Below are 15,225 nucleotides of genomic sequence, written 5' to 3'. Positions count from 1 at the left end.
TAAAATAGTGTGCAATTTTTAATGTCAAAAGTCAGAACTAATAAAAAGGGAAAGTTATGTTTAAATTATTTTACTGGCATTTAACAGGTATATTAGAATGATGGATGGTTAAATATATACATCTATCATATAAAACAAATAATTTAACCAATTCAACCCCACGTATTCCCAATTATATGTATCATATAAAATTCATGCATTCAAACATGTTTTTTCGTTCATCACCAACCCATTACTTTGCCATTCATCATACCATCCCTCATCCTATGATGAGATTATTCCCAAATCTTTCATTTTTGCTGATTTTAGCATGTTCCTTGCATATGATCCACGTACTATATTTGACCCGGCTCATTTCCGAACAAAACTTATGTCATGATGTAACACCCCAAAAACGGGTTTGGTAATTTAGACCCGGTTACTATTAAGAAACGGGTAAGGTACCGTTAATGAGAAAAGTTAACCTGAAAAATGAGGATTTACTAGGAATAATTAACCTAGATGATTATTGGTCTCGTTAGTAGTAAGAGAAGAGTTGAAGCCTTATTTAATTAAAACGAAACATGAGGGACCAAAGTGAACAACTTGAAAGTTGTTGTGTTAAAAGAAAACAACACACACATACACACACATCGTGTGTGTGTTCATGAACGAGCAGGGAAAGCTCCCATGGAGCCAAAACCCTAAACTTTATCAAAATCTCCAAATTGAAAGGCTAAACGAAGCCCAAATTCACAACCGAACTTGAATTAACGATCACCTTCACAAGGGGATCATAAGGTATGTCTTAAAACTTAGATTTGGTGATCTTGTTTGAAGTGGGTTATGATCAATCCATGAAATTGTATGAAATTAAGCATGTAGAGGTGTTAGAAACACCAAATAGAACTTGTGTTATGAATAATTTCAAGTAATTAGGTGATTTAGAATGAAACCCATTGCATGAGTGTGAAGATGATGATCATGATGAACTTGAAGATGTTATAGTGTAATCTTGTGTTGTATAAGGTGTTGTATGATAGACTAAGATAGTTAAACTTGAAGTGAAATTTATGATTATGAGATTTTGTTTGAATGTGATAGTTCATAAGATGAAATAAGGAAGAACATGCTTAAAACACTTGTACATTATGCTTAGGAAGTAGTACGCACGCCAAGTGTTTGATGAAATGTCTAAAAGACAATAATAAGTGAAATTGTATGCAAGTAATGGGTAAACATATATAGTTCATGTGAAAATTATGTAGCGATGATGTCGAGTATGCTTTATGTAGGTCGTGTGTTAGATGTGAATTTGATATGGTTGTTCATAAGTATAAGCATATATGCTAATAGGAATGTGAATGTAATGACATGGGTGTATAGGAATCATGTCAAGATGGATGGGAGCGTTGAAGGCTAACGGGCTACGAAGACTCAATCAAATAAGCGAACGCAAATACAGGCGCGCAAGGTAAGTGAATCCCGAACTTACACTTTGGATGTAAATGTATTGTAGTATAATATAATGATTATTGTGAATCATGTGGGAAAGTATGATACAATGGAAGTGATAAGGTAAGTTTACGGTAAATGTGTCGAAAATGGTTAAGAAATAGTTTCTATTAAGTATAGGTAAGAAAGAAGCTTACATGATGGTATTATGTATAAAGATGAAATAAGTAGTTATACACGTAGGTATGGGTTAGTTTGTAGGTATGGGTTAATTTGTAAGTAAGTAATTGGTAATCATAGGAGAGTATGACTATAAACTCGTAAGTAGGGAGAATTACGTGTATGCGAATTACATGTATAGACGTGTGTGTTTAGGATTGTAAGTAATATTGTGTAGAATGTAAGTTGTAAGCACAGGTACAAATAGAAAGGGTATGTATGCATGAATTGGAATTTAGTTATATGTACAAATGAGTGAGACTTGTTATGCATATACATGGATATGTTCGTACGAATGAAATCTAATGATGCTAACCGTTTTCCTATTTAGAATGAAATAAGGAATGCAGGTATACTAGTGTTGGAAGTTGAAGGTAGGCGCCGAAATCCAATGCGGGTGGTTTGAACGGATGGATGAATGGACTAACATAAGCGAAAGCATGATATGTTAATGCCTAATTATGCATGTTTAAATTTTATATATGATGACACCGGTTGCTAATGATGTGATTGTACGTGGTGTCTGCAGGTTGTACAGAACGGTGGATTCTCATCATGAAGTGTAAAAGGTTGAAGATCGAGTCAAGAGATGGATTGTACATGTGGGTGCATGGTCACGAAAATTAATAGTAGTATGTCCGATTTTTATAAATTTTTGGAAAGCATTAATGTATTTAATGTAAAAAGTGATTTAATGTAATTCTAAGTATGTTAGAATGAATATGATGAAAGAAAATTTTTAAGTTCGTATTTCCGCTGCAACTTTTGGTTAAAGCGTTTTAGGGCGTTACACATGACATAGACCAACCGAAAACGTACGTAAATATGAGCAAGAAACGTATTATGTTTGACCCACATACATAAAAATATACATGTAAAACTCGAGGAGGTTAAAATGACATTTTATAAAATTTTTAGAAAGTTTAATAGGATGCAAGTAAAAATAATAAAAGTTGAGGGTTAAGATACATAAAAAGGATAAAAAAATAAAAGACAAAAACAGGAGGAACCTTATTAGGGGTGAGCAAATTTAGGTCTGGATCGAAAATAACCGAGAACCAAACCGAAAATATACCCAACCCGACCCGAACCCAAGTACCTAGGTATTTAGATCGGTTCCAATTTTTTATATAAAATAGGGTCGGGTCGGGACGGTTCTCGGTTCTTTTCATGGTGAAACCGGATTTGGATCTATGGACCGGAACCGACCCTATATTTAGGGTAGTGAATCGGTTCTGTATTTTATATTTGATCGGTTCTCGGGTCAGGTCAGGTAATGGTCGGGTATTTCCTTTTGCTCACCCCTAAATAGGGATGGCAATGGGTCGGGTTCGGGTCGGGTATTGGTAATCCCATACCCGTACCCAGTTATAAAATCGCGTCCCATACCCGACCCAATACCCGTCGGGTATTTGTCGGGTAATTACCCGTCGGGTATCGGGTATACCCACGGGTATCGGGTTTACCCATTAGTTTATTAAAAGACATACGTTGGGATTTCTAAATACATTTTTTTACTATTGTAATTATTATATTATTTTATTTATACAACTATTATAAATTAAAAATATACATTACATACATATAAGTTTTTCATAAATTAATAATAACTTTATAATACTTATACACTCACATGCACATACTTCACAACATGCAAAATATAAATACTATTATCAAATACATATACTAAAAGAAAATTTATTTTTTCACATTATGAACATACTAAAATAAATCGATAATAGACAAAAAAGGGTAGTTGCACGGTACCCCTGACCGCGGAAGGGATCTCCCTTCCCAGTTCACCACCCGACAAGGATCCCTGGCGGCAAATACCCATAGCCATCAAAGAGGGGTAAGAAACATGTTTCGAACCCGAGACCTCAAGTGTCCTCGGTCCGGCTTTAAAGCGGGTGTCGGTGGCCACCAAAGTGGCACTAATGGGAATTGAACTTGGGTCTCCATTGGAGAACCCAAGTCACTCCACCACTAGGCCACTTGTGGTGGTTAATAATAGACAAGGGTTAATGAAAAATAAAAGTATGAACTAAAAAAATCGGGTATATGATCGGGTATATAGTTCGGGTAAACGGGTATGTGGTTTCGGGTAATCGGGTCGGGTATCACCTAATCCCATACCCGACCCATACCCGCGAAAATTTTTAAAACTAGTCCCATACCCGGCCTAATACCCGTCGGGTATCGGGCATACCCGTCCCTTGTGTCGGATTTCGGGTATACCCGTCGGGCTCGGGTATTTTTGCCATCCCTACCCCTAAACCTTATGTTGTATATGTAGTAACAAAAGGAAATGACTAAAGACAAAGTTAAACTAAGTTTGACGATTACTGTTCCTAAAAATAAATATATAGAGTTAAATGTCATTTTAGTTTCTCTGGTTTGAGTCATTTCGTCAGTTTAGTTCAAAGGTTTCATTTTTCGTCTGTAGGTTCAAAAAGGTTTCACCGTTGTCATTTTAGTCCACTAGATTAACTTCATTTATTTTTTCTGTTAACAAGAAGGGCAATTCGGTCATTTTATATGGCCGAATTGCCCTTCTAGTAAACAAAATTACATATAAAATGATCGAATTGCCCTTCTCGTTAACAGAAAAAATGGATGAATTTAACCCAGTGGACTAAAATAGCAACGGTGAAACCTTTTTGGACCCACAAGCGAAAAATGAAACCTTTGGACCAAACCACAGGAATGACATTTAACTCTAAATATATATAATAACACAATAAAATTGTATCATCAAAACAGAATTTTAGTATAATATAAAAATTCATCACTTGTGACTGGCTGCAAATCATAAAGCAAACTTCTTCAAATGAGCTCCAGTGACAAAAGTCGATTCTACCCTCTTGTCTTCCTGTATATTATTTTCAGTTATTGTGGTTAGAAGATGGAAGGTATTCATTATAGTAGTAAGAATGTAGGGATGTCATAGTGATCGAATCTTGCAAATTCTTTTTGCTCATCTTTTGGGATTCTTTTGTGTAACATTCAGTCTCAGTGTATTGTTTCGGGCTGATTATTATTTTCAATGAACTTTGAGTCACGGTGTACAGAGTTTCTAAGTTTTGTTAGTTTTGAAGGCGTTTCCTTCATATGTTTTTACATGGCACTCACGCATCGAAAAAAATCAACTCTTTTCCTCAAGCAGATGTAGCCAATTGACCGGGTTATGACATGATTAAAGCGTTTTTTTGACTTGTGTGTTAAATAAGATTAAAAAATTGTTATTGCAATAAGCGCAGGCGGGGTGGAGGCCTAACTCCCCGTTATGGCAATTTATAACGCGTGGAATCAAAGAACACACGACCGCCACCTCCTTTCTTCACGCGTAAACTTTTCAACGCGTTGTATTTTTCACGCCGTGATGATTTTGATTGTTTGAGGGAAATTGTTGGGTTGTGAGGGAAAAATGTTGTGTGTGGTGTGTGATGACCATTTCCACTAAAAAAAGGTTGTGAATGATGGAATAATGGTTGATGACATGACGGAACTTGATTGGATGTTGTGAGTGATCACCACCCTCTCCCCCCTAATAATCATATATTCTTGAACAGAACAATTTAGGAGGTTATATGCGTTAAACACACACTGGCTGTTTTTTTACATGTTCGATCCATTTTTTTACCTCACTCAAGCGGAACATAAAAGATCACTCGGCCACCCCTTGTGGGTAACAACTAACAAGTAACAAACATGTACATCGTTGGTCATATGAAAAGTGCGATTTTTTTTTTTTTTTTATGATGTCTTATAAATGTGGTATGTCAAAAGCTTCAAGGTATGATAACATGTATGCATCTTTTAAATCATCATAATAGTTTGATGTTATTAATTTTGGTCCATAAGATTCTTCTACTTTGTAATCTCGGTCGATTTATGAAGTGTGAGTAACAACCGTTCATTTTGATCACACTAACCGTATATAAAAAATAAAAATAAAAAACAATTCAAATTTGCTAAAACGTGGCCGTGGTTTGAGTCTCACGGATGGCCCCAAGTCCCCAATGAAGAAGCAAGACCCAAAACCATAACAAATTTAGACATAACTTCCATAGGAGATTCTTCCGAGACCCAATGATGTTAGTCACCAATATAATTTGCGAAACAAAACACCACCATAGAAATATAATTTTTCATGTGACCATCCTCCTGCGTGAAAAATAAGTTTGTGCTTCCTAATAGAAAACAAGTACGTACGTGAGAGAGTTAAAAGAGATTGAATAACCTAATTTACATGAGCTCACTAATATTTATACTAGGTATTGTTACCTGTCATTGTCAAGATGATGAGGTCCCATTAGAGTCATAACCAATTAATGTGGACATCTCTATTCTGATTGATGGTCACATAATCATGCATCTTATAACAACCCATTACGTCAACAGAGTTTCACACTGCTCCTCACACAATCTGTATCTCTAGATCCGATGAGTCAGTGAATTACAATCGACCTGGATATAACATGTTTGATATCATATTTCTTCAGCATACATACAACAAAATGCTAAAAATCTTAGAATAATATCAATAATAAAAATTTAGTGATCGCAGTAGACTTGTTTTTTTTTTTTTTTTTTAATTTGTATCTGAAAAATACAAACAAAAAAAACTTCAAAAACCTAAAGTGGCAGAATGTAAATAGTTGAAGGGTTAATCCATATAAACAACAACTTGATACCAAATTACGAATCAAACAAAACGGGTCAACCCGCTCCAGTAACCCATTTCTTCCTTCAAACCCTCATTAACAAAATCACAAAACACAGATTGCAGCAATGGCGAACGGAGAAGAAGATAAGAAAACTTCAACACGATCTTCCATAAAATCTCATAATTCCTTCAATAATTATCCAAGATGGAAAGACAAGGTTTCAATTGATCTCTGTTCACGATATATATATATATTTCAACATAGTGTCTGATTTCTCAGTTTACTGTATTATTATTAATTTTAGGATTCTGAATATTTATTTCGTTAGTTAACTCTTGTGTTATGCTTGAACTGATAAATTGTAGTTGTTTAGTTGCTAAATTATACAGACTGTAGTTAATTAGTCACAAATTGATATAGTTGTTTGTAGCTGATTAGCCACTGAATTACACAATTTTGTTAGTTTTTCCAGGTATGTAAATATAGAGGAGAAAAAAATAGAGAAAACGACGAAAACTCGCTACATTGGAGCCTCTGTAATAGAGAAAGTTTTATAGAATCCTCGATATATTATTGTGAGTGTATAAAACCGAGAAAGAAAAACAGTAAGATAAGTTTTTTTGTGAGTAAGATAGAGATAGAGATAGAGATAGAGATAGAGATAGAGATAGAGATAGAGATGGAGAGTCGTATGTGAGATGCTTGAAAAAAAATAGACAAAGTTTAGAGAAAATGGTGTTTTTTAGTTAAATTGTATAGATGGAGATAGAGACTCGGATGAGGAAGCTCTAAGCCTCTAAGGGGCTGTTTGGCGACTTCTGAATGGTTAAGTGCTGAACGAGTAAGAGGTCTGAACCATTAAGTGTTGAATCAGTTATAGGTCTGAACCATTAAGAGCGAGTATAATGCTTAACTGTTCAGAGGCAAATGTCTGACCAATTCAGATTAGAGGTCTTAACCATTCAGACTCAGTATAATGCTTAATCATTCAGAGGCAAATGTCTGAACCATTCAGACATCTGCTCGCGAAACAAACAGTCTGAACCATTAAGTGCTGAACGAGTAAGAGGTCTGAACCATTAAGAGCCTTATTAAGAGGTAAACAAACAACCCCTAAGTCAGTAGCCTATCATTGATGTATGCTAATGAGTAATGATACAAGACAAATTTTTTCCCTGTAACTAGGTTGCTGAAGTATATATTCTTGTGTTGTAGCTAAGGGAAAACTGTTACAATAGACTTCGAGCTGACAGGAGTCGGCTTTTGTGGAAAATGAGGTCATCTGTTTCGACGGACCATTCTCCTAGGCACGAGGTTTGTCTTCTCACTTATGTATGTGTAGTTTTCTTTTCTTCATGTACTGAATTGTGGTTTCATAATGCTGTTGTAAATAAAGCTATCCCTTTTGGGCTTTTATGTCTGCCTTAATCGAATAACTTTGCATACCATCTATTTTAAAGGGGTCTTTGGATTTGCATTTTTTAAGTGACTGTGGTTTTGAATAATCTGAAAGAGATAATCTGTTGCAATGAGACAGACTGTAAGAGATAGTGTTTAGCTAAGTAGTTAATGTGGTAAAAAATCGGATATCGTCAAGGACCGATTTTTGAGATATCGGTAATTTTAATATCATGCTGAATTTATATATATAGCAATTTAACACTAACAATTCAGTATACTCTCCTACCATTACCAAATTAACCTTTTGCAACTTGCAAAACACTAACAATCGTAGCAAGTAGGAACTGACCAAGACTTAAAACACTAACATTTAACACTAACAGTTAACAATTAAGACTTAAAACACTTATAGCAGCAATAAGAAGAAAGACGAACAGTAGAACTAAGAAGAAAGGTACTTATTTCAGGAAAATCGGTGATATATTTGTCAAATATCAGTCCAATGTCGGTCAAACATCGCCTTATCGGCTATATTTTGCACTGATATCTCACCAGGGGACCGATAACCGATATATCGGCGATATTAACTACATAGGCTTTTAGATGTGATTGCCCTTTTTGAATGTTTGGCAGTTGTGAGTATTTTTGTAGTTAATTCATACTATAGTCTTTGTTATACTATAGATACTAAATCACAATGCCATATATCATGTACAGTAACTACTAGATTTGGACATAAGCCTATACTCGCGATATATATAAACATTGTTGCTTGAAGTTCCTACATCAACGTTTAGCTTTTCATTGCAGGAGTTAATTAAATCAACGTTCCAAGACATCGTATCTGACGAACTTAGAAAAATAAAAGAGACTCCACTGAAAAGCTGTTCAGAAACTAGTGACGATATGTTATGGGAATACGACGGTCTTCATGCAGCATACCAAGGTGACTGTGAAGAAATTTTGTTAGAAATGCAAAAGATTTTTTACGAGGATCTTAAAAACGAACAAGATGGAAAAGGTAAAAAAAATTTCTGTTGGCATAAAATGAGATTATTTTGTTATATTATTCGGCTGTTACAGTTTTGCGTTCTTTTCTCCTATTTGCAGAATTTATCAAAGTATGGGATGATGAGGAAGATGAATATCTAGCTCGTGCTGTTTTTGAGAATATGCATCTGAATGATGAAAAGGTAGCCGTAAATCCCTGCACCTTTGCATCTTCAAGACGTTCTTTGATCCAAAATTGTAAGCATAACTATAACTAAGTATGTGTTTTTACGTTGGAAATAGGTGGGAAAAGAGGTCTGGTGTCCCATATGCAAGCAAGGAGTGTTGCAGCAGAACCGACATCGTATCTTTTGTTCACTTTGTCAACTTGAACTCAACAGAGGCGATGAGGTCCTAACAACTTTATCTTTACATCCACATTTAGTAGCTTATCATATATAAGGATGGCCAAATGGTTGAGTTGGGTAACGGGTCAAATTTGGTTTGGTCAAAGTGGTCCGTCGGGTTGACCACCTAAAATTTTTCCTCTTTAGGATGAAATTTTGCATTTTTAATGTTTCGGGATTTTCTTAGGTTTTGGTTCATTTGACCATCTAAAATTCTATTTTTACATTTGTTTCATTTTCTTTATCGATCTTTAATATCCATTGTGACTCGTGATTAGGTGACTTTGGAGATTCTACGGGACCGATTAGCTGAAGCTCATGGACAACATTTTGACACGGGGTGTAGGTTGACGCCAAAGTTCTGTATCCAGTCTAAGTTTGATATTGCTGCCCTGTACATGGAGTGTCAAGATTGCAAAACTTTTGAGATTGTAATTTAGCGTCTTTTATTTTTGTTTACTATCGGCAAATATGGTCTTGTAAAAACCAACCGGACTTCAATTATCAGTCGTTGGTTTTGTATATTGCTAGTTTTGTAGCATGATGTTAAACATCATTACTTGCTACCAGTAATCTTTCATATTATGGTACATAAATTTCAAAAGTTTTGTTGTGATACATAAGCTTTCAAAGCATGCTTCATAATGGTACATATGGTGATGGACCATGTGGTTCATGTTTCCATATAGAAGGTTCTTCGAGGTAATCCTATTGTTGAAATGTTGGTATAGTTGTCGAGTTATATGACATGAGCAAGTCGACGTTGGCTATGTGCTATGCAGTCTATAACGGTGCTATAGCAATTAGTGGACGCATGATCACATAGCGGTCCAAATAGCGGTCACTTATAGCAGTGCTAAATGCCACTATTTGACCGCTATTTTGAATCCTGTATAGCGTAATACAACTGCTTTTCAAGGTTTTTTAATTTTGAGGGCAAAAGTTGGTGTAAAGCCCACATAAATCAATTTTTTGCTTGAAATGCCTAAAAGTAAAGGTCAACTCTAATTAAACCTACTCCAATCCTAAATCTATCCTAATTCCTAAATTGCATGATATTACTAGGAACTTTGATATTACTATTAATATTTTCAAATATATATAAGTACATAAATATATAAATTACCGATATACCACAGCTATAACCTATATACCATATAGCGGACCTTAACCGCTATTTGATTTTGGACCGCTATAATTGCATACTGTCATCATCCGCCTAAATACAAAACTTTTTTTCGCGAGTTCCGGAAGTTTTCGAAGCATTATAGAAGCATCAAGGGTTGCCTGGAAGTCTCTGGAACAGCCTATACTTTTCTGGGCAACTTTGGCACCATCAAGAAGAAATCACTTGGAACGTTGCTGGAAATTCTGGACATAGCTAGCAGCCCAGAACTTCCAGAATTGCCTTGAAAGTGTTAGAAAAATACAGGTAAAAATCAAAAGTCTAGTCCAAGGATCATCTAGGCTCTTCTAGCCATGTAAATCTCTAAAAATCCAATAAAATCAGCCTAAATGTATCTAGATATTATGTATGGAATTCTCTAGAAGATAGAGAATCAATAAAATCAGCCTAAATGTATCTAGATATTATGTATGGAATTCTCTAGAAGATAGAGAATTCTCTAGAACTAGTATGGACTAATATAAATAGGTAGTGAGGGTCCTATTTTGAGATCACCATCTAAAATTCTATTATTGCATTTGATTCATTTTTAGTATGGACTAGTATGGACTAAGTATGATATTGATGCCTTGTACATGAAGTGTCAAGATTGCATAACTTTTGAGATTGCGATTAAGCATCTTTTATTTTTGTATACTATTGGCAAATATAGTCTTGTAGTTTTGTAACATTATTAAAAATTGATAAACACACACACATGGTTAAGTTATCCTTTTTTAAATGTTTTGTCCCAAAAAAGGTACATGTAACCATTTAAAAACCATGTTGGTAAACATCATTATCTGATACCAGTAATCTTTCAAATTATGGTACATAAATTTCAAAATTTTGGTTGTGCTACTTAAGCTTTTAAAGCATGTTTTATTATGGTACATATGGTGATGGACCATGTGGGTCATGTTTCCATAGAAGGTTCTTCAAGGTAATCCTATTGTTAAAACGTTGGTATGGTGCTCGAGTTTTGACGTGAGCAAATGGGTGACGGCTATGAATAAAAGTGGTGCTAGCACTTAGTCCGATTATTTATCATTATGTTGATCGTATGAATTGAAGAATGCATGTGTTGAGATTTGATTCGTTGTCTTGACTAATGAAGTTCCTTGTTTCCTATGTATTTATCGCGGATTATTCATTAGAGTCGTGTACTTTTGACTAGAGGCAACTGAGTCATCAAAGGAAAATGTGACAAGTCGGAATTCTGACTTTCGTTTTTGTCAGGTCAAAGATTCAACCTTTTTCTCTAACAGTTTCCATAGAAGGTTTTTCGGGATAATGCCATTGTTGAAAGTGTAAAGCTGTGTGATTCATTGATTAACAAGAGTGATTACAAAGACTACAAATAACTATACAATGGAGAGAATTATGGAGTTATCTACGGAAACACCAATCATCTAAAACTAATACAATATATGAAGATATTTACAAAATCAAGCCAATAATATTGTGTGAATATTATCGGCTAACACGCCCCCGCAGTTTGAGCCGTAGGAGACCGGAGCATAAACTGGATCGAAACCGCTGAAATAGATGTTTGGGAAGGCCTTTGGTAAATATGTCAGCATACTGATAATCGGCAGGAACGTGTAGGACTTTGACATTGCCAAGGCGAACCTTCTCTCGAAAAAAATGAATATCCAGTTCAATATGTTTTGTACGTTGGTGTTGATCTGGATTTTCAGCTAGGTATACGGCTGAGATGTTATCACAATAAGCAATTGTGGCTTGGGTAACCGGTACATGAAGCTCAAGTAGTAAATTACGAACCCAACTTACCTCGGCCACAGTATTTGCAACACCCCTGTATTCGGCCTCTACACTATATCTGGAAATAGTGGGCTGTCTTTTTTAGGACCACGAGATTAAATTTGCACCCATATAAACACAATAACCTGATGTGGAGCGACGAGAGTCGGGACACCCGGCCCAATCCGCATCCGAGTAAGCCATTAATTTAGTGGACCGTGAAGGAGTGATATGCAACCCCTGGGAAAGTGTACCTTTAATATACCGGAGGATGCGTTTGAGGAACTGAAAGTGCGGCTCCCGGGGTGCATGCATGAAAAGGCATACCTGCTGGACAACATATGAAATATCAGGGCGAGTAATGGTGAGATATTGAAGTGCCCCGGCCAGACTCCGATACAGAGCTCCATCAGAAAACTCGGTGCCAGAAGTGGCACTCAGTTTGGAACCAACCTCAACAGGAGTGCTAACTGGTTTACAGTTTGACATGTTTGCGGGGATAAAATGTCTGCAACATATATGGACTGAGAAAGAAACAAACGACCAGACTGTCGCTGAACCGAAATACCAAGGAAATGATGTAGCGAACCAAGAATCTGTCATCTTGAATTCTGCAGTTACAAATGTGATAACCTGCTATAATAGGGTGTTGTTGGATGCAGTGAGGATTATATCATCAACATATAATAGTAAGTATGCAATCTGATCACCCTTTTTATAGATGAAAAGGGAATTATCACACACACTACTCTTGAAACCACACTTGAGAAGGTAACCTGCAAACCATTGGTACCAAGCCCGAGGGGCTTATTTAAGACCATAAAGAGACTTGTTAAGTTTACATACAAATTTCGAGTGTGAATTCGATGTAAACCCTGACGGATGGAACACTACACCGTTTCCTTCAAGTGTGTCACAGCCCCCGACCCCACCCTGGGAGCAGGAGCCGCGAACCATTCAGATGGTATTGGTGTTTATCTATTTTGGCAGCGGAAAGTTTCATCAGGACCGTAGTTAGAAAATGTTTTTATCAGAGTTAAACGCCAAAAATGTTTAAATTAGATAAATGGGATAAAATCCGATTTTCATTTGTAAAATATTAATAGGGATAAACCCTAGTTATTGAAAACAATTCTACTTTTTATTTATGTAACTTTTATTGCCACTTTTCTAAGCCTTCAGTGCTCTCTAGCTGGCTTTTATTGGCTTTCACGTTTTGTTACCTGGAACGTATTTTAAAAACATTTTATCAGCAAGAAATACTGGTGAGTGCATCTCAGTTTAATCAAAACAGTTTTATCACTTTTATAGAATTGAGGGCAACCCGCAATTACATTTGCTTGATCTAATCAATTACTCAATCAGTACTGTTAACCCGACTTGTGGGTCATATTACTCATTGGCTAACTCTTTGTCCAATGATAACGTCCTACAAATTTTGTATACAAAACCCCAACATACCGGCAACAATTGTAGACTTACAAATACTCAATTACTGTTAAGTATAATTTAAAACATTTGAGGTTTTGGTAAAACATTTTGACTTACAAAAAGATTTATAAAAAGAGAATGTACTCACATTTGTAGATTTAGATATTTTTACAGGCTTCCTGGTAATATTATAGCTTCCTGATAATAATATGGTTTCCTAGTTAATTTAAATAATGCACATGTGTTAGTAAAATAACCCAAATTGCATTAACCGTACAACTCGAGACAGAACTCCAATGACTGAGTCAGGCAAAGCCTTGACATGCATTACGGAGTCCTAAATCAATCGGGTGTACACACGAGACAAAATTCCAATGACTGAGTCGGGCAGAGCCGACATGCATTACGGAATCCTAGATCAATCGTGTAGGGTAATAGCAGGGTTATAATACTTACAACGATGTAGAGCTTTGCTTTATAGGGGGTATTTGGTTATAATTTTCGCCTATAAGAAGTTGAGAGAGAAAAGAAAATTGAACAATTTTGCAAATGCCGATTTCTGTCCCTTTTATAGCTGGTCGAACAGTCTGTCGCGCCCCACGACAGATTCCTCTTCATTTTTCGCGGCCCGCGAGAGCCCCAAAGCGGCGATAGGGTTGCTGAGTTAGCGTATAGGGTTGACACGTGTCCCGACACGTGGCGATCTGGGTGTCTAGCCAAGCAACAGGCTGTCGCGCCCCGCGACACATAAGTGGTGAGTCCGTCGCGGGCCGCCACCGACTTTTGAATCTTGTTTTCTCTTCATTTTTACAAGTACGAAGGTATTTCAGGTTCGTTTTTCATATACGGGGTACGTAAGGAATGTTTTAGTGTCACGTTAAGGGTTCTAGGAGGGTTGTTGCATCCTCCCCACCTTGTTTTAAATCTCGTCCTCGAGATTTGGGTTACGATATCACCTCGGAGTTATATAATGTCTCTAAGTTAGTAAGAATATTATATCAAGGTGTCTGAGATGCAATCAAGACACGAATAAAAATATCATAGGATAATTCAATGATCCCAAAATTTAATTCCAAGATTCGGTGTTAACTGAACGAGATGAAATGATGCAATCATCAAGGTGACTGAGTTTCATAAATCCAAAGAGAGATTTGATAGGCATAAAATTCAAAACGCAATGACTTTTTGGAAACAATAGAATTCAATGTCAGAAGAGAATTTACTTTGATTGTTAATTGAAGAAGACTAACAATCTCAAATGAGAATAGAAGTATGAAAAATGAATTGTCAACTAACAAGCCAGAAATCAGTGACCTATATTTGAATGGCAAGGATATACCAAAATACAATAGAATTTAGTGTATCATTGTCCTGATACATAATTGTATCAAGATTACTTGAGGAGTCAAATGAAAGACATATGAATTGATATGATTAGGGTTTACGATTAACTCAAGCTACAAATATATATAGACACTGCAAGGTGTTGTAATAATTAAAAGAATTCGACAATTACGGTGACCGAATGAATTCACTGCTCTCAGAATTAATTGAAAGTTTCAATGAAGTGAATTTGGATATTCAAAAGATAGGGTGTTCAATTGAAGGAATAAACGAATTTCGAAGGATTGATCAAAGATAAAAGGAATGTTGGAGGTACATTAGAATAGGAATTTAGGTACCTTTATCTTAACACAAAAAATGTATTAAGACTGATTTAGGATAACGAATTAACAAAAGATAG

The 15,225-nt window shown here is 35.9% G+C and overlaps 1 protein-coding gene and 1 long non-coding RNA gene across 2 annotated transcripts; both read left to right on the top strand.

Annotated features, from left to right (window-relative positions):
- Positions 1–631: 631 nt before the first annotated feature.
- Positions 632–2,401, top strand: LOC110873407. Its single transcript, XR_004864169.1, has 2 exons — positions 632–780; positions 1,366–2,401. It is a non-coding gene; the product is annotated as an uncharacterized LOC110873407 (long non-coding RNA).
- Positions 2,402–6,383: 3,982 nt separating this feature from the next.
- LOC110873405 (RPA-interacting protein B) lies at positions 6,384–9,739 on the top strand. Its single transcript, XM_022122323.2, has 6 exons — positions 6,384–6,540; positions 7,539–7,637; positions 8,535–8,745; positions 8,835–8,917; positions 9,018–9,125; positions 9,400–9,739. The coding sequence occupies exons 1-6, from the start codon at positions 6,448–6,450 to the stop codon at positions 9,559–9,561; spliced, it is 756 nt and encodes a 251-aa protein (XP_021978015.1). The 5' UTR covers positions 6,384–6,447; the 3' UTR covers positions 9,562–9,739.
- Positions 9,740–15,225: the final 5,486 nt, after the last annotated feature.

Source organism: Helianthus annuus, chromosome 8, assembly GCF_002127325.2.
Source record: "Helianthus annuus cultivar XRQ/B chromosome 8, HanXRQr2.0-SUNRISE, whole genome shotgun sequence".
NCBI classification, from domain to species: domain Eukaryota; kingdom Viridiplantae; phylum Streptophyta; class Magnoliopsida; order Asterales; family Asteraceae; genus Helianthus; species Helianthus annuus.
The sequence above is the reverse complement of the archived record's forward strand: the minus strand, read 5'-3'. Positions and strand labels throughout refer to the sequence as shown.